Here is a 20939-nt window from a genome sequence, read left to right as displayed (position 1 = left end):
TGGTACAAAGTAAGATTAGAACAAAGGTTAATCAAAAGCCTACTTTTAACTTTATTGATTCATAAAAACTAGGAAGTAAGATAAGAAAGCATTTTCTGACAAAATAAAGTAGAGAAGATACAGTAGTTTGACTTTTATACTGACATTTGACAAAGTAGATAAGATAGAGACACAAAGTACAAAGAATAAAGTCATAAAGTACGAAAGATAAAGACATAAAGTAATGAACTGTCATCCGACATCTGAAACATTTTTTTTTTATCAAACAACTATAATCATCGAGTCACCTTTACATCAAAATGAAGGAAACCCGAAGACAATAATCATTGAGTCATTTTCTCGAACAACACAAAAGGCAAGGTTATAAGGACCCATTTTAGAAAACTCCATCGAAGGTTCGAAAATTATGATATCAGAACGATGATAGAAGCTAGTACAAGGCTTAAATTAAGTTAGAAAACGAAAATTTCATTGCACTTTAATTCATTTTCCAGCCAGTAATGACAAACAAGTCTTTTATCTTAAACACTAAGTCTAATCTTAAAAGAGACGTGAAGAAAGTAAATAATCAGGGAACCACAAGGGTCTTGCAAAATGAAAGATGTCGGGATGGGAATCAACAGAAATATTAAGAAGCACTTTCAATGATTCATTAAACCATTTATACCATTCAAAATTTATCAGTATCTCAAAATGGAGGAGCTAACACAGATACAAATCAAAATATGAGATCGAAGTGGCATAAAGGTACACAATTCACAGTAGCAAGGAAAAAGAGGTTTTCTTCTTTCAAACAAAAACTTACAAGACCTTATTAAAAGCTTAACAAATAATATTTGAGATATGGGTATAATAAATCCATTAAACAGAAAACAAGTTCAAAAGATTGATTCACTGGATCATCGTGAACAGTGACTTAAAAATCAGTAAAATGGAAAACTGATTTCAGAAACTTAGCAAAAAGTTTGAAAAATTATAAAATGGAGGTAGAATAAATTCTTTACCCAATCCATGTTTCTAGCGTCAAATTGTGAACTCCATTTTTCTAGCGTCACAATCAATCGATCAAAATAATATAGCAATATGAAAAATAAGAGGTAATTAGGAGATAACAAACTGTTGGAATATTTTCAACGCCGCTAACCAAAGGGGGGTCCTGGGGGGCATCGCCGATAAAAGCCTGTTCGAAAATTTCGAATCCAAAAGACACCATTGATGTCTGTTGATGAAGGAACCTGACGTTTCGTGAATAGAAACCTGTTGGCGAATAAAAAAACCTATTCCCAACAGGTGCAAAACCCTTTATAAATAGCTTCTCCCAGTTTCGTTTAACATATAAGAAAAATCAATCTGTTTTCTCTATTTCAAAAAGCATCATCAGAAATCAGAAATCTCTTTGTGTGTTCTTGATTGAATCAAGGGGTACAAACCTTGAATTCAGTTTTCGTTGCAGGGCTTTCATTGTATCCTGAAGGCAATATTTCGCATACCTGTTGTAATCGCCAATTGTTATTGGGAGGGTAGAAATATTTGTCTAAAAGAAATTTATACAAGCCTTGAAAGTTTTGGAGTGCAACAATTTCTTCTCTGTGTCATTCATCCTTTGTGAAACCCATTTTTTTTTCCAACACAAACAAGATATAAACATAAGAAGACATAAACACAAGTGATTTACGTGGTTCGGATATGCCTACATCCACTGGGTAATGATAGTAACGATTTTATTAAGTTTGGGTTTGATTACAGAGGTTATGAATCTCCATTAGAAAGAGAATTCAGTGAAAGTGTTCAGTAACGAAGGTATAACGAAGGTATACAAAGGTAAAACGAAAGTATAACGAAGGTATGCGAAGGTAAAACGAAGGTAGGAGACCAACCCTGTTAGTGGATTTCTTCCTCCTACTTAGCTAACTAAAAATCTGTCCCCTTTTTCTTCCTTATCTTCTCCCTTTTTATAGGAAAAAGGGGTACTTCTTTATTACAAAAATGAGATTAGCTTAGTTTCTAAGCATTCTTGGAGTTGTTATAGTGTATTGTGTTGCTTTGTTATTATCTTGCTCCAGGTTCTAATCACCATCCACTTGTCAAAGCATTTTATGGTGTATGCATGCACATTGACAAAGAAGAGAGACCTTAATTTGTATGCCAACATTCTTAACATCATGACCACGGACAAGGACGCACTGAAACGCTGGTACTCAATTTGGTATTACTTACAGGCAATAAGCAGAATAAAACTGTATATTTTGACACTGCCCCTGGTCAGACAATATGAATGACTAGGGGAGGAGCAAAAAAACATGCAGAAACAAATCTATCACTTCTCTCCTATGCATTTCATTACAACAACAAAGTGCTTCAAAAGAGAAGAATACTTACCTCTGTTGCTGCATCTGAGATAGGTTGCAACACAGTCCTATCCCTTGAATCTACCAGAGAAGCACGGATCCGGATCTCATGTCTGTATCTTGACTCTGATAGTTGGTCCATGCTCCACGATATTGACCACATATAGACTACTCTTATATAATCATTCCATCCATCATAATCATCATCGCTTTCATACCCCTCATATATCTGCAGTTTTATCATTCTCTTTTGTTGAAGATGGTACACGAATTGGTCTTTACCCGGCCTCTCAAAGAGAACGAGTCCACCTAGAATCCCCTTTAGATGAAAATACGGATGTATAGGAAATACTTTATGATCGATAGAGATCAGTCTTATCCAAGAATCTTGGACAGCATAATCCTTCATGAGCCATACTTGAGCACCCTCTTGGTCACTCCAATATAGATATAAAGCACCTCCAAGTGCACACATCTGTAATTCAGTGGTACCCAAAAGTTCATGCGGCATCTGGAGTTGTCTCCTGACCTCAGTTTGAATATCAAACGATACCAGCAGGAATTCGTGATTTCAATTGGTTTCCAGCCAGTGGAGTTTACCATTGCAAAACTGTAGCTCTCCCTTGGGAGCATGTACAAATTGGATACTACTTGTCTTCCATATGTCTGCCTTTAGGGAGTAGACATTCAGATCAGCAGATCTAAACGATGTAATCACCAGTGTTCCAACTCTATGATCTTCATTTTTTGGGTCATAAGAGAACCCATATCTAACATCCACAGTTTCTATATCAAAACTTTTTCCCGTTCTAAAAGAAGGGTTCTGGGAGTCTTCTATAATGCCCTGTGTAAGAGTTCCATAAAATCATATCTTTAGACGCAGTTATGTAACAGACTAACCCGTGTTCGCAGCCGACAAAGAAATGTCTTTTAAATTCGAAAGGGTAGTCAAGGTCAATGGGGTTATCATAATCTACTTTGAATCCAAGTTAGGAATTCGCCGAACTATTCGAGTTTCACTCAAACTCATCCATCAGATTTGCTGATCCAAGCTTTTAATTTTTCCTTCACAAAAAATATTGCGAATGTGAGGACTCGAACCTGAGTCTCAAGGTCCCAAACCGAGCACCAAACCATTGTGCCAATACTTAACGCACGTCAGATTCTTTCTATCTTTAATATATAATGTGTTATACCATTTTTATTTCATATTAAAATTTATTTTTCACCTTCTAAACCAATTATGTATATTAAATTAGTCTTTCATATTATAAATATTGATTAATTTATTATATATGTCTGCCGAATTTTGTTTTCCGAACTCATATCTCAAAAACGAATTATACACGTACGTATGTCGTTCCGCACTACTACCCAATCACAAACGTTGACCGAATTTGTGACCGAATTTAATTTTTAAAAATCTGAATAATATCCGTACTTTTGTCGTTCCGTATGTATGCCGGATCCCAAATTGCTAACCAGGCTTTGAATGACTCGGGATTATACTTCGTGTAAACTATATCGTCCTTATCAAGATTTTCTACCAGGACCCCTAAGTTACAGTTACCAAAAACATGCTGCGATGAAGCTTAAAAAGATAGGGGTTTGAGAACAAATCCGACCAAGATTTGGAGACACACCTAAACCGTGCGATTGAATCAATGGGCAGTCGAGACAAGATGTTGATGATGATATCCTCCGGAATTTGCGACATAATTCAATTATTCAGCTACCACCACGGCTTCCAATTTAGGGTTTTTGTGTAATCAGAAGTTTAAGCAGAGAAAGGAGCAAACTTTGTGTTATGGTTTCAGTTAGGGTTCGTGGAAAACCTATTTCACTTTTCAAATAAACGAATGGGAGCAGAATTTCTTTTCTGTTCTTCCGTTTGATAAGAAAGAATAGGGGGAATTAGGTGTTGGAATATTTTCAACATTACTAACCAAAGGGGGGTCCTGGGGGGCATCGCCATTGATGTCTGATGATGAAGGAACATGACGGTTCGTGAATAGAAACACCTATTCCCAACAGGTGCAAAACCCTTTATAAATAGCTTCTCCCAGTTTCGTTTAAGATATAAGAAAAATCAATCTGTTTTCTCTGTTTCAAAAAGCATCATCAGAAATCAGAAATCTCTTTGTGTGTTCTTGATTGAATCAAGGGGTACAAACCTTGAATTCAGTTTTCGTTGCAGGGCTTTCATTGTATCCTGAAGGCAATATTTCGCATACCTGTTGTAATCGCCAATTGTTATTGGGAGGGTAGAAATATTTGTCTAAAAGAAATTTATACAAGCCTTGAAAGCTTTGGAGTGCAACAATTTCTTCTCTGTGTCATTCATCCTTTGTGAAACCCAATTTTTTCCAACATTAGGGTTTGAGTTCAAATGAAAGAAACAGAGCAAAATCAGATGGTTTGGGTTTTTTTTTCTATTCTTTTGTTTGATAAGAAAGAATTCAAATAAACGAATTGGAGCAGAATTTCTTCTCTGTTCTCCCGTTTGATAAGAAAGAAAAGGGGGAATTAGGGTTTGAGTTCAAATGAAAAAAACGGAGCAGATGGTTTGGGTTTTCTTTTCTATTCTTTTGTTTGATTAGAAAGAAAAGAGGTAAGTATAAATAATTTAAAATAGAGATTGGCGAAACTAGCCGTTATAATAGTAACGCGAACGGGGAGACTGAGTTTAACCGGTTCAATTCATCTCTTTTCTCTTTGTTTTTCGGAGTGTTTGTCACTTGGATTCGCCCTCATGACCGATGTAGCTCTCGTGACCAAAGTAGTTAATTCCGGATTCGGTCTATTTCGGTCTGGACTGATATACTGGGTCAACTTTATAGGGGGGAGATTTTTGGTTGAAATTTCGGAGTAATTATGGAAATTTTGTTTTCGAATTTTGTACCTACCTATAATATGTATATCATACATTTTTCACACATGGATATAATAAAAAATACCACCAATTTTTATAAAAAGAAACAAATATTCATTTAAATAGTAGAAAACCAAGATCCGTACAGATTTGAAAACTTTCAACGGAGATTTCCGGCTACTTCTGGAAAATTTCGGCCGAGTCAACAGAAAATCAACCAAGAATTCCGGTCAATTCCTGTCAAATTTCGTCTCGGTGAAATCAAACATTTCTCCACCTTGAATACCAAAATCGGAATTTCCGGTAGAATTTCGGCCCAAATTATGTTAAATGATCCAAACTTTTGAGATGGGCTCCGATATCTAGTTCATATGGCATATAATTTATACAATTTGATATGAAGTCTAAATTATTTTTGGAAGTATGTTGTAATTACAACCTGCCCAAAATGTGCATCATGAACCTAAAATCTGAACTAATGGCAAGAGTGATATCCCCTTTACAATCAGCTTATGTATCAGATAAACTTATCTTAGATAATATCTCTCTTGCTCATGAGATTATCCATACACTTAAAAGGAAAAAGAAAGGTGATAGTTATTTGGCATTGAAGCTCGACATGTCCAAATCTTTTTACAAGCTAGAATGGGATTTTTTTCATTGAAGTTATGAAGAGAATAGGCTTTAGAGAGAAGTGGTTTTCACTCATTTATCAGTGCATATCTACTACAAAGATTTCTATCTTGCTTAATGGTTCTCCTTGTATACCATTTCATCCCACCAGTGTATAAGACAAGTACTAGTTTCCCACCAACGGTACTAATAGAGCTTGTCAATCCCAAAGAAGACTTTAAACTGAGCGGCCGTAAGATATTTCTCCTAATTAGGTTACTTTCCTCTCCGAATAGGAGGCTTCACCAGTAACAACACAACCGAGGAAGTTTATTGTCACGAAGGATTAGTTTGCTAGAAATGCAAACTTCAAGTATTTATAGACAAGGAAGTTTGGACAACAAGGAATTTCCAAAATCGAAAATATTCTCAAGATATTCATTAAAGCTCAGACTCGGTTTCTATAATTCCTGGAAATGCTCTATCCAAAATATTGACCGAAAATCTCTTTGGAAAATCTCTAACTAGTAAATGCACATTACTAATTCTCATTTTCTTAAAATAAAATTAACAACCTTAATTAAAAGATTCTTAACTTATTTATGTTTCGATCCTGGGAATTTCTTCCTTTAGCTATTAAGGAATAACTTTGAACAATTAAAGATTAACCTTTATTGCACGTGTTCAAAATATGTCGACATCCTTACTTTGTAAGTCCTCTTTCATATTTACAATCTTGAAACCGATTTTCCACACTTCCAAACAAGTTTAGAATTGGTTCATGTCACTTTCAAGAACTATGTGATTGATCAAGAGCACTCAATCACAAATCATGGGTTTAACGGTTCTACCAAAACAAGTTTCGGTTCTACCTCCATGTGAGTATTGTGCATAGTCACACTAGCTTTCCAAAATCCGGTTGACTAGGTACTAGGATTGGTCCCCACATATATATGGTATCTAACTTGAATGTGTTGCACATGTCCATAGGATCGGTTCCCCAGAGTTGGTCTTACACAAATCACAAACTCGATCATACCATATCAGGTGATTACTTAAGATCGGTTTCACTAATAAAAGTCATACCAATACAAAAGTCATGCCTTTGTGAATAGTTTTACCAAGAACACAAACAAGTCATGGGCGGTTATACTAATCACACATATTGGTTGTTCAAAATATATGCAATGAATAACAATACAAATAACGCATGGTAATTTTCTTTTCGATTCACAAAACAAGTTCATGAATTTACTTCCTTAAAACAAATGTAAAATATTGTTTCCTAGGATGAAATCCTCACCTCATACCCATACATAATCACAATCGCATTCAAACTATTATGTCGATGTCTTATCTACAAAGTTTAATGGTTAAGCAATAAACCTCATATTGTATTCCTTAATACTATGTCTATCTAGTGTTCAATCATGCTTCGCAATTTTGTTTTCAATACGCACGACTTGAAAGATACGCTAGGGAATGAAACAGTTCATGTCAAATATCATTAACCTCAAGTGGAAGGATGATGTTGTCGTTGTAGCTCCTTGATTCTTCACTTCTTCAAGTCTTCGCAATACCTGTAATGTCTCATATCCTAATACTTTCAAGCTGACCTATACGAAGTTAAATCTAGTACATAATCAAGCGACTATTAAATGAGTTTTGATTCACTAAAATATGACAACCAAACTTGACATACCAAATCTTGGTGGGTTCAACCGAGCTATGCACTAACAACTACCAAAACAGTTAAGTTTATTTTCCCAATCAATCAATATAGATCTCAATGAGAAGCTATAAAGTGATGCCGATCTAACACAACTAATCAATCGAATAAACCCAATTCTAGTTGGATCCCAGCCGATCAAGGTTTGTGCACACACAAATATATGAGAACTAATCAGAAATATTCTTCGTCTTCAAATTTTCTTTAATCTTCAATAATAACCTGCACAACACACTTGAATCTCTTATTATCAATCACACATAAAACAGAGTCTGTTAACAATGGATTATCACAAGATGTATTTAGATCTACAAACAGTTCTAAAGATCCCGTCGATACTTCGATCTAGTTTGAGTGAATCTTATATCAGAAGAGAAGATTCTCAAGAATAAACAAACTAGGTACATTTAAAGTTTCAACAACCGTTAGTCAATCAAACCAATTGAAAACTAATAACACTACAATTATCTAGTTTCCCACCAACGGTACTTGTAGAGCTTCTTGATCCCACCGAAGTCTTTAAACGAGTGGTCGTAAGATATTTCACCTAATTAGGATACTTTCCACTCCGAATAGACGGCTCCACCAGAAACAACAAGAAATGAAGTTTGCATCGCTCTTAGGATAGTTTGCTAGAAATGCAAACTTAGGTATTTATAGACCAAGGGTGTTTGGATACCAAGGAATTTCCAAAACCGAAAATAGTCTCAAGATATGCAATTAATAGCAAAATTCGGTTTTCCTAATTCCAATAAATGCTTGTCCAATATTTCTGAAATCTCTCATTATAAAATCTCCAATTAGTAAATGCACATTAGTAATTTTTATTCTCTCGAGATATGCATTTAATTGTTGGTAATTAAAGCATATAAAACCAAAAACCTTAATTAAAAGATTCTCAATTTATTTTGGCACAGGATCTCCTTGAGTACTAAGGAATATCTTTAAACAATAAATGATAAGAGTTGTTGTACGTGTTCAAAGTATGTTGACATCTCTTCACTGTAAATCCTTATTCATATTTACATGGATTTACATTCTTGGAATCAGTTATACCACACTTCCAAACAAGTTTAGAATTGGTTGACCTGTATTCCAGGATAACTATGTGATTGATCAAATATCAAATCACATACATGGGTTCAATCGGTTCTACCAATCACTAGGAACGGTTATACCTCAATATGGAAATATTTGTGATCGGTGGCACAAGTTACCAGGACCAGTTACATCAGTTATTAGGACCGGTTACCATGTTCCCATGGTATTGCTTGTGATCGGTCACACCAGTTACCATGATCGTTTGCACCAATTACCAGGATCGGTTACCAATTACAGGGATGGATTACACAACACTTTATGATCGGTCACACCAATTACTAGGATCAGTTACACCAATTACTAGGATTGGTCACACCAATTACAAATATTGATCATACCATCTCATGGTGATTACTTAGGATCGCTTACACTAATTAATAACAATCACTCATACCAAATAATAAGTCAGGCATTGTGATTAGTTATACCAAGATACATAACAAAGTTACGATCGGTTCTACCATATCACACATATTGGTAATCCAAAGATTTGCAATGAATAGCCGAACCAATAAGCCTAATGATTTCCCTTTCGATTCATAAAACATGTTCATGAATGTACTTCCTTTAAACGAATGTAAAACATTGTTTCTTAGGATGAAATCTTCACCATAACCCTTTCACATAATCATAACAGTATATACAAGACTATGTCGATGTCATATCTACGAAGTTCAAAAGATAAGCATTATTCTTCGTAGCCTTCCCTAATACTATGATCATACAAGTATGAACATGTCACATCACTAGAGTATTATACAATATGTACAATATATACAGCTTCGCATTTATGTTTTCAATATAGCACGACTTGAAAGATACATTAGGAATGAAACAATTCAAGTCAATATTACTAACCTCAAGAGGAAGGATGATGTCCTTGTTGTATCCTTCAAGTCTTCAGAGTAATACTTGTATGTCTCAACATTCCTAGACTTTCTAGTCTAACCTAAACAAATTTGATTCTAGTATATAATCAAGCGACATTAGATGAGTTTTGACACACTAAAATATGACAACCAAACTTGACATACCAACACTTGGTGGGTTCAACCGTATATAGTCGTCATGTTAGAGTTTTACTAACATGTCAATTACAAATTGGTCGTTGTTGTTATTAGTTTACCACAACGACAAATAAAGTGACCATTATGTCCAGGTTAATGTCCGTTTTTTACGTAGATTCATCATCATGTTGAATATATTTTAACGTACCGACCACAGTTTTGTCATCATCATTTTCATTATATTACCTTGACGACTATGGTCATCAAGAAGTTCCAGGAAATTGTGATTTCTGGACCTTTTAGTCGTTAGGTTTAAGATTTTCTAACATGAGAACATACTATTAGTCATCATTCTTTCGAATGTACGATCATGCCAACTATTCACCAGAATTTTTGTCACAAGGTCTTCAGACTAAACTGGTCATCAATCTGACAAATTTATACCTTGACGACCCCGGGAAAAATTCGAACTAGTTTTGTCAGACTGTAACAGTCGGTATGTTTGTATGATAATTATTTTCAGAGCAATGCTCGGTTGAACCCATAAGTTTTGTTATCTGAAGATTGTTGTCAATATTAGATGATCAAACTATATCTTGATTTATAGTCTACTAAGTCAAGTCTCGGACTAGGTTAAATTGTAGTTGAGTATCAGAGATCACCCTTGAAGACTGAAGATCGACGAATGTATTTGGAGAACTTTTATATCAGGTATGTGAAGACTGAACCATTCTATTTTACTCAATTTACCATTATTTTTATCTGTTGGGACTATGTCGTATGACTTATAGTAGAGTTACAAAGAATAAGTTTCGAGTCAAGTTTGTCTTGTGAAAAATCTTGAAATATGATTTAGTAATTAAATGTTCAACGGTCCTTTAACAATATTAGTTATATGAATTAATTTTTGGATCAACTGAAAATTGCCCATGCAAATGATTCGTCACGTGGGAATATTTCAAACATAATAAAAGAGAAATATGAACTTACTGAGAGTTCTATTAAGGGAAGGTTAACGAACCAGTTCGCAAACCATAGATATCTGAGTTACAGAAATATAAATAAAGTTGGCGAACCAATTCGCAAACTGTAAGTTCAGTTGGGTACAGTTCACTAACCCGGTTGAAAAACCATGGTGAACTGAAATTTTAGTTGGATACAAACTAGATAGCAGTTGGCTAACCCGGTTCACGAAATATGGTCAACTGAATTCCAGAGTCTTGTACGTTTGGCGAACTCGGTGTACGAACCGTTGCACCCTGACTCGTGAACAAGCCATGTGGTTCACAAACCGTTGTACTAATTGTCCTGACATATTTAGCAGATTCTTAAAGACTTATTATTTTAATATGTTTAGCATTGCTAGATTTATCTTAAACACTTATAGGACTTCATTGATCACTTAAACACTTATGTGTGTGTGTCATGATTTAATTTTTAGTTGTATGAATGAACATCATAGCTTTCAATTATTTGGCTAACTTGCCAAACCGAAGAGTTATTATACACGGTTTCATAACTGAACCTATATGTATATTCTTCAATTATATTTTGAAGACCTAAAAGTGTTTTCTTGATTCTCAAGTTATCTTAGCTTGAATTCTAAGCTTACCTTGGCCTTAAAAACTATAAATAGAGAAACTCTTTCAACCGAGAAATTCAATCCCTGACACTTTGTTTCCTAGTTGATTCTAGAATTACCCTATATTGACCCAGGTTTCCTCTGAGAAACATAATTAGGTCTACGACTGAAAGACTTCACTTTGGGGATTCGTGAATCCAGGTCCGACTATATTTACCTTGATAGTTTGTGTATCCTGATCTTTCTTTACTGCTATCAGTTTCTCATAATCTCTCTCAGGAAAGATAGATAGAAATTGCAAAGTTTTCTTCGTCTTAGACTTTGTGATTCCTCAAGATAGATATATAAAGATTGATCTTAATTGATCTTTATACGATTGTTCTTGAGAGGTGGTAAAAGATCCAGGATTCTCATCTAAGTGAATGTAAGTGTTCTAGATTGAGGTTTTCTAACTTTATCTATTGCAAACATATTTCTACACACCTTGATCTCTTGATCTAAACGAAATTTTTAGAGCATTGGTCGGTTGAACCCGCCAATTGTTGGTATGTCAAATTTGGTTGTCATATTTTAGTATCAAAACTCAATTAGAGTCGCTTGATTGAATGTACTAGAGTCAACTTCGTTTAGGTTAGACTAGAAAGTATAGGAATGTTGAGACATACAAGTATTACTCTAAAGACCTGAAGATCGTGAAGACATATCGACTACAATGAACACATCATCCTTCCACTTGAGGTATTGTAATACTGACTTGACTTGTTTTCATTCCTATCGTTGCTTTCAAGTCGTTTAAGATTGAAAACATAACATCCGAGGTTATATTTTAGTATTTAGTATTAAACTTGGTCATTTTATTATGATCAAAGTTTCAAGGAAGAATATTTGATTACGAAGTATAACGTTTATCTTTTGAACTTCATAATGTGTTAGATAGATTAAAACACTTACAAACCACATACATCTTCCAAAAATAATACAGAAAATCCCAGGATAATATTTTCTCCCAATCAATACTATCTTCCAAAAATAATCAAAGAAAATACGAATAATAACTCTATTTTTTGTTTTCTTCAAAATCTTCAAACAAAATCTTCTCTCTTTAACGAAAATATCTTTGAGAATAATATCATTTTATTTTCCTTCACGCGAAGAAAATGAGTGACCCCCTATCCAGAGTAGGGGTCCCTTTAGCAATTGAGTGCCTTTAGTAATTGTGAGGTGCCCTCATTAATTTTTCCGGGTGCCTCCAACACATTTTCTAGATTCCTTTAACACTTTTCTGGGTGCCTTTAGTAATTTTCTCAGGGAGTGTAAATATCACTTTTCGAGCTAGCAAGAGCTTATTTCCTCAAAAACACATATAAAGACATAAAAACTCATAATAAGTACAAAATAAAGTACCAAAAATACATAGAATTGAGATCAAATCAGACACAAAAAATGTGTTTGTCACCCCGCCCAGACTAAAGCAAAGGAAATGACTCAACAACAACTCAAACAACAAGGTAATTAACTAAGTCGAGTAATACTCGAACCGAAATGGTAAATAAATATACTGGGTATTACACTTGTCTATGAGGGGCTGGGAACGTCAGAGGTCTGGGATTTAATATATTCCACAGCCGAGGGAGACTCCGAAAATAATACAATTACCTCTTGGGGAGTTAGACCTACGAATGATATAAACACTACCGTTCTTTTAGCTTTGCTCACGTCCGTTTCATATTTTTATGCGAGTTTGGTGGTATTGTAATTCCCCTATAGGGAATTTAGGGTTCGCTGAATGGAATATAGGTAATTAGTTGTCATTTCCTAACAACTGGCTTTTTCAGAACAATTAGCTTCAGAGTTGGCAGAAAAATCTGCAGTTAAGCATTAGACGGGAGTAATCTATGGATGGATGACCTCACGGGAAGCTGCTGATGGATGACCGTAACGGTGCCCATTGAAAAACCCACAACGCCGGATGACTGGATTGTCTAATCATGGACAATATTGGTGAAGGGTCTGGTCATTACAAATATGCTTCTAAAAAAACAAACACAAACTTTTTTACCGTCAACACTAACAAGAAAAATAAATACAAGGGTCTGGTCATTACAAATTTGCTTCTAGAAAAACAAATACAAACTTTTTTTTACCATAAACACTAACAAGAAAAATAAATACAAACTTTTTACTGTCAACAGTAACAATAAAAATAGACAACACGCATTACTCAACTCAACATATTCTATAATTCATTTTATGGAGAAAAATATTCACAATAACCTATTGAGCAGAACATATCTACAAGTCCTAATTTTGCAAAAAAAAAGATCAGTAAAAAGAGAAAAAAAGAACAATAATATTTTTCCTTTGCTAACTTTTCTTCAGTAAGTGACTTTTCACCATTTATATGATCTCAATGTTGCTGCAGTAATAGGTTAGTTGAGACTTGTGAAAGCAGATTTCAGACTTAATTTTAAAACTAAAAATATAGCAAACTCACAATAAAAAGATATACGAAAATTTTAAAAATAGACTAAGGCTCCGATTCCACTATTCCTTCTAGTTGATTGATTTATAATGAAATTTCAAGAATTATTATTAAGCTCTTTTGTCGTTAATTCACTATTAATCTTTAAGGTATCCAAATATTAAATTGTAATCCCTAAGCATGAATTATCGAAGAATTAATTCTAAGCATAATACATCACATTGATTCACAACTAATTAAGAAAACCAATTTTATCTTTATGTTGATCCTAGTGAATTAAATTAAAGAAATTGTAAAAATAAATTACCAATCAAGCATAAGTGAATAGTTTCCTACATTGCCCCAGTCACGCGAGAATTAGCTCATCATCATGTTGGAAACACGCTCAAAATTCATTTTTATTACTCAAAGGTGTTCAAAAAAATGAAATGGGAGAAAAACAATAAGACCGGGTTTGTAACACTTATGTTTGTTACAAACCTAACTGTTATATAGAACGATATATATGAAGTGTCGCTGCTACTGTATCACTACGACTGTCTCTTAGGGTCTAATGTTCTTCGTTTTCTTCACAGCAGCATAAATGGTGATTCTCTTCAACTCAAAATTCCTCCACTTTGTAATGTTCTAAACTCTCCCAAACTCTCTGTAACCTTTTCCTGACTCCCGTAGACCCTTTATATACCCTACAACGATCGGAATCGCGCTCAATCACTTCAAGAAATCCCATCATCACTCGGCAGTAAAGAAAATATTCTTGGGAATATTTGATGTGATTTTTAATTGTTGTTATAGTGATAAGATTCGTTCAAGACTTGTGAAAGCAGATTTTAGACTTAATTTTAAATAAAAAATATAGGAAACTTAAACAAAAGTGATATGAAAAATATGGAGAAGACTGGGGCTACGGATTCCACTAATTACCAATATCAAAGAGATTTATATTTTCTAATTATAATTATGCAAATCCTTCGTTCCAATTGATTTTTAATATTGCAAAAGTTGATTTTTTAGAAATAACAATTGTAAATCGAAAGTATGGGACATCAAAACTCCAGGCTAGCATGCTCCATCAATTGAAATAACAAATGTTTAACAAAACCCATTTTATCTATTTATTTATCAAGGCAAATAATCATGTAATAATTGCATAAATTAAATAAAATAGAGATTACCACATTTCATTGGCGAAATAGCTTCCTCCGTCGCCCCAGAGGATGGGTTTAGCTCATCATTGTGTAAACTTGCTCAAAATATTGATTCATGCTCAAAATTTGTTTACAAAGATGAAATAGAGAGAAAATAATGAAAATCGGGTGTTTGCAACGTTTATAATTGTTTCAAAACACTGTTACAAAGAACGATAAAAAAGAACTGTTGTTGTTGTATCTCTGCGACCCTCGTGTGGCTGTCGTTGTCACTGTAGCATGAACGACTTCCTCTGGTGGTCTTTTGTTCTTCGTGTTCTTGGTGCAGCAGTAGAAATAGAGTTCTGAAACTCTTGATTCACGCCTCCTGATCTCTCCTCTCAACCCCAAACTCTCCGTACCCCCTTCTATGTGATCCTAGGAACCTATTTATACATCATTGCGACATTGAATCTCCCAAAATATCTTTATTTAATCCCATTATTTCTTTTATTCTCGAAAATATATTGTTTCCAAAAATCGTTTTCCTACGCGTCTGCAACTGTATTTCTTTCCTTCTATACCTTCTTCACGCTCCAAAATATCGATCAACTCTTTCAAACACGTGTAATACACGTTTAAATTCCTCACAACTCGTGCAAGCTCATGTTTTTCCTCCAACTCCCTGTTTGGATTAAACCAAGTTATCCAGCCAAGTTTGATCGAAACAAACACCCATACTAGCTCTGTTAGGACATATCACAACTACCCATGAAGTTTCAACGATTGAATCACACAAAAACTCCTCTAAACATTCGATCGAACTTCTGCCAGTGAAGTGAAATGTTATCCCCCCAAAATTGGTTTTTTTGAATTTGAGAAGCAGATGTCCTCCCCCTAATCATGTACGTGTTTCCCTTTAGCACTTGCCTTATGGGGTGCAAATAGTAATTTTTGGGCGTAAATAGTAATTTTTATGGGGTTTCTCCGGCACATTTTTGGGGTGCTTCCGATGCATTTCTGGGGTGCCTTTAGTACTTTATCCTGGCGTGTAAAACACCACTTTTCGAGCCAATTTTGCCGCAAGAGCTTATTTCTCTATAAATACCTACAAAGACATAAAATAACAAAATAAATACAAAATCGAGCACTAACAATACATAAAATTGAGACATATTAGACACATAAATGCGTCTATCAACACCCCCAAACTTATTATTTGCTAGTTCTCGAGCAAATCAAAACTACAAAATAAAAATGACTACACTTAGCACGTGCAGCAAGCCGTTAAACCGCTAGGTGGCCCTAGCGGCGGAGTGTTGTCTCCGGAGGGTTTACCAGAGGTGTACCCACAAAACCTTTACTCCAGACCCTAGATATCTATGCAGAACCTTGAAAGGAACTAAAGAATCTCCTTGGTTGGCATACTCTCATTGACTACAGGAGGAAGTACCCTGATGCGAAATTCCAATTGTTGTACACGAGTTTGCACTCAGCATACTAAAATTCATATATAAGTGACAGATCTCTACTCAGATAGTTTCTGTACATCATAACCGGAGTCAACCAATCACATGGAAAGATTAAGAAGATGGATAAAGAGATGGTTAAAAGTGAACGGTGTTTCCCATATCTGCCTGAAGGCCTCTGCCAAGGTGAACCTATCCTAATGGACTGAGATACCGGTATGACTAATATCAACACATCTGGCATATACAAGGGAACCAGTGGTCGATAAACCTAACTCTAGGTCAACACAACTGGCATATACAAGGGCACCAGTGGTCGACTTTATTGAATTTATTCCGGTTGGTCTGATGGTCTGTTTTTTTTTTTGGCATCTCAATCACTCTATTCCACCCTAGCAATGGTAACAACTTGAATCGTGTGCCCCACCAAATCACTTAAATAAAAAACAGAAGGATTAGGATTCAACGAGATATGGCGAAACTACCATGTTATTTTTTAATTCTAACACCTGAGCTCTGTGCTTTTATGAATAGACTCTTTAGATGTTTCCTCAACTCCTACAACCAAAATGTTCCCATCCACTTAGATTGGTTAGTGCCAACCTTAATAAGAATAACTTTCTAGGCTCTGGAGTTTATTTATTGCAACTAAAAGCTAACAAAAAGTTTCTTCCCCACCCCCAAACTTAAATCTAACATTGTCCTCAATGTTTCTAATGAAAGAGCAATACCAAACAGTAAAGTAACATGAGGAATTAGTAAAGAGAGGTCGGAAAGATAGTACCTGGGTGAAGAGAGAAATCAAAAACTAATATACAACATACAATCGCCTCGATGGTCAATCAAGGGTAAACAGGGTCCTCCAGAGGGACCTCCTCAATATCACCTGTAGGAAAGGGCTCTAAAAAGGGTTTCAATCTCTGACCGTTAACCTTCGAAGAACTACTACCATCCGGTGTCTCGATCTCAAAGCTCCATGAGGAAAGACAGTGCGAACAATAAAAGGACCCGTCCACCGAGAACGTAACTTCCCAGGGAAAAGATGCAAGCGGGTATCATACAGAAGAACTTTTTGACCTGGAGAAAATGACTTTCTTAAGATATTTCTATCATGCACAAGTTTCATTTTGTTCTTATACTCCTTAGCACTATCGTATGCATCTCTACGAATCTCTTCCAACTCATTGAGCTGGAGTTTCCTATGGGCTCCTGCCTTGTCAAGTGAAAAATTTAGCTGCTTAACAGCCCAATAAGCTCTATGTTCTAACTCAACAGGTAAGTGACATGCCTTGCCATAAAGTCGATAAGGTGACATTCCAATGGGGGTCTTAAACGCAGTACGGTAAGCCCATAAGGCATCAGTAAGCCTAGACGACCAGTCTTTCCGATTAGGATTAACTGTTTTCTCTAATATACGTTTTATCTCCCTATTGGAAACTTCTACCTGACCACTAGTCTGTGGATGATACGGGGTAGCTACCTTATGTGTAATACCATATTTTTCATCAAAAGCCTAAAAGGTCCATTACAAAAGTGCGACCCTCCATCACTAATTATAGCTCGCGGTGTACCAAAACGTGTAAGTATATTATTTTTCAAGAACTCAATCACAACCCTATGGTCATTGGTTTTACACGCAGCCGCCTCAATCCACTTAGAGACATAGTCTACAGCGACAAGGATGTATAAGTTACCAAAAGAATTAGGAAACGGACCCATAAAGTCAATACCCCACACGTCAAAGACCTCCACAACTAAAATAGGGTTCAAGGGCATCATGTTCCTACGGGAAATGGTTCCTAATTTCTGGCAACGTTCACAAGTCACACAGTAACTGTGGGAGTCTTTAAACAACGAAGGCCAATAGAATCCACACTGCAATATCTTAGCAGCAGTTTTCTTAGCACTAAAGTGACCCCCACAAGCATGATCATGACAAAAGGAAATAATACTGGACTGGTCACTCTCAGGTATACATCTCCTAATAATCTGGTCTGGACAATACTTAAACAAATAAGGATCATCCCAAAGAAGTGCTTAACCTCAGCTAAAAACCTAGAACGATCTTGTTTACCCCAATGTTGGGGCATTCGACCAGTAACAAGATAGTTCACTATATTCGCATACCAAGGTAATTGGGTAACAAAGAACAATTGTTCATCAGGAAAGCTATCCCTTATAGGAAGGGAATCATCAGGGGAACTAACAACTAGCCTAGACAAGTGGTCTGCTACAACATTTTCGGCACCCTTTTTGTCTCTAATGTCTGGAGAAAACTCTTGCAACAAAAGGATCCACCTAATCAATCTAGGTTTTGTATCCTTCTTAGACAAAAGATATTTCAAAGCAGCATGATCAGTATATATGATGATCTTAGAACCTAAGAGATAGGGTCTAAACTTGTCTAAGGCAAACACAATGGCTAACAGTTCCTTCTCGGTAGTGGTATAGTTCAACTGGGCATCATTCAGAGTTTTGCTAGCATAGTAAATCACATGAAGTAATCGCTGACCTAGCACAACACCAATAGCATAATCTGAAGCATCACACATGATCTCAAAGGGTAGGTTCCAGTTGGGTGCCTGGACTATGGGGGCGGGGGTAGTGAGTAAATTCTTAAGCTTCTCAAAAGCCTCTAAACAAGCATCATCAAAGACAAACTTAACATCTTTTGCAAGCAAATTGCAAAGAGGTCTAGAAATTAGGCTAAAATCCTTAATGAATCGACGATAAAAACCTGCATGCCCTAAGAATGACCTAATATCTCTTACGGTTTTTGGGACCTGTAAAGTCTTAATAAGGTCAACTTTGGCTTTATCTACCTCTATACCCTTAGAAGATACGATATGCCCTAAAACAATTCCTGAACGAACCATGAAGTGACATTTCTCCCAATTAAGCACTAAATTTTTTCCTTACACCTAGTCAACACTAGTGACAAATGATGCAAGCACTCATCGAAAGACGAACCAAACACTGAAAAATCATCCATAAAGACCTCTAAGAACCGTTCTACCATGTCAGAAAATATGCTCATCATGCAACGCTGAAAAGTCGCAGGGGCATTACAAAGCCCGAAAGGCATGCGTCTATACGCAAAGGTACCAAAGGGACAGGTAAAAGTGGTTTTCTCCTGGTCTTCTGGGGCAATAACGATCTGATTATATCCAGAGTAGCCATCTAAAAAGCAGTAGTAGTAGTGACTATGTCCAGCTAATCTCTCTAGCATCTGGTCGATGAAGGGAAGGGGAAAGTGGTCCTTCCTAGTGACCTTGTTCAATTTCCTATAGTCAATACAAACACGCCAACCCGTGGTCACTCGGGTCGGGATTAACTCATTGTTATCATTCTGGACTACAGTAATACCGGATTTCTTGGGTACAACCTGAACGGGGCTGACCCACTTACTGTCTGAAATGGGGTAGATAATGCCTGCATCTAACAACTTAAGGACCTCGTTTCGAACTACCTCTTTCATATTAGGGTTTAGTCGACGTTGCATCTCCCTAGAAGGTTTGGTATCACTCTCTAAATAGATCTGATGCATACAAACAGTGGGACTTATACCCTTAATGTCAGCTATGGTCCACCCTAAAGCTTCCTTGTTGTTTTGAAGGACGGTTACTAGCCTACTTTCCTGGTCACTATCCAAGACGGAAGAAATAATCACAGGTAAAGTCTCAGACGGGCCTAAAAACCTATATTTCAGGGAATCTGGCAATGGTTTTAGGTCCAACTTAGGAGGCTCTTCTAATGAAGGAACTAGGGTAGACTTAGAAACTGGTAGTGGTTCGACTTTAGGTTTCCATCCATTACTAGTATCTAACAAAGGGGTTGAATCTAACAAAGCATTCACCTCATTAATCACATTATCATCATCAAAATCAATCCCAAAGTGAGCTAGGCATTTCTCTAATGGATCTTCTAACAAAGTGTTTGGTAATGACTCCTCGACTAATGTTCCTATCATGTTCACCTCTTCTATGTTCGAGTCATCTAGTTCAGAGGGTAGCTTACTAATATTAAAAATGTTCAGCTCAATAGTCATATTACCAAAAGACAATTTCATAATACCATTTCGACAGTTAATGATCGCATTGGATGTAGCTAAAAACGGGCGACCTAAAATTACCGGTATCTGGTTCTCTGGGTCAGGGACAGGTTGGGTATCTAGGATAACAAAATCCACTGGATAAATAAACTTGTCAACCTCTATGAGAACATCCTCGATCACACCACGAGGAATTTTAACGGACCTATCAGCTAACTGAAGTGTCATCTGGGTAGGTTTCATCTCACCAAGTCCTAGCTTAAGGTACACATGATATGGTAGTAAGTTCACACTAGCTCCTAAGTCAAGCAACGCTTTCTCAACACGGTATTTACCTATTGTGCAAGAAATGGTAGGGGACCCTGGGTCTTTATACTTAGGAGTAGTGGTATTCTGAATAATAGAACTCACCTGACTAGCTAGAAAGGCTTTCTTCTGGACATTAAGCTTTCGCTTTCGCGTACACATATCCTTGAGAAACTTGGCATAAGAGGGAATCTGCTTAATTGCATCTAGTGGAAGGTTGATAGTTACCTGCTTAAAAACCTCCAATATATCA

General features: G+C 36.0%; 1 protein-coding gene across 1 annotated transcript in view; it reads right to left on the bottom strand.

Moving 5' to 3' along the window:
• Window positions 1-20939, bottom strand: part of LOC113306054 — a 79557-nt gene that overhangs the window by 21315 nt on the left and 37303 nt on the right. Inside the window, exons 5-6 of the mRNA XM_026555038.1 lie at window positions 2960-3192; window positions 2380-2872 (exon numbers count right to left, since the gene is read on the bottom strand). Of these exons, the coding sequence (XP_026410823.1) occupies window positions 2380-2872; window positions 2960-3192 (726 nt within the window). The remainder of the gene's footprint in view (window positions 1-2379; window positions 2873-2959; window positions 3193-20939) is intronic.

Source organism: Papaver somniferum, chromosome 8 (assembly GCF_003573695.1).
Source record: "Papaver somniferum cultivar HN1 chromosome 8, ASM357369v1, whole genome shotgun sequence".
Taxonomy (NCBI): domain Eukaryota; kingdom Viridiplantae; phylum Streptophyta; class Magnoliopsida; order Ranunculales; family Papaveraceae; genus Papaver; species Papaver somniferum.
The sequence above is the reverse complement of the archived record's forward strand: the minus strand, read 5'-3'. Positions and strand labels throughout refer to the sequence as shown.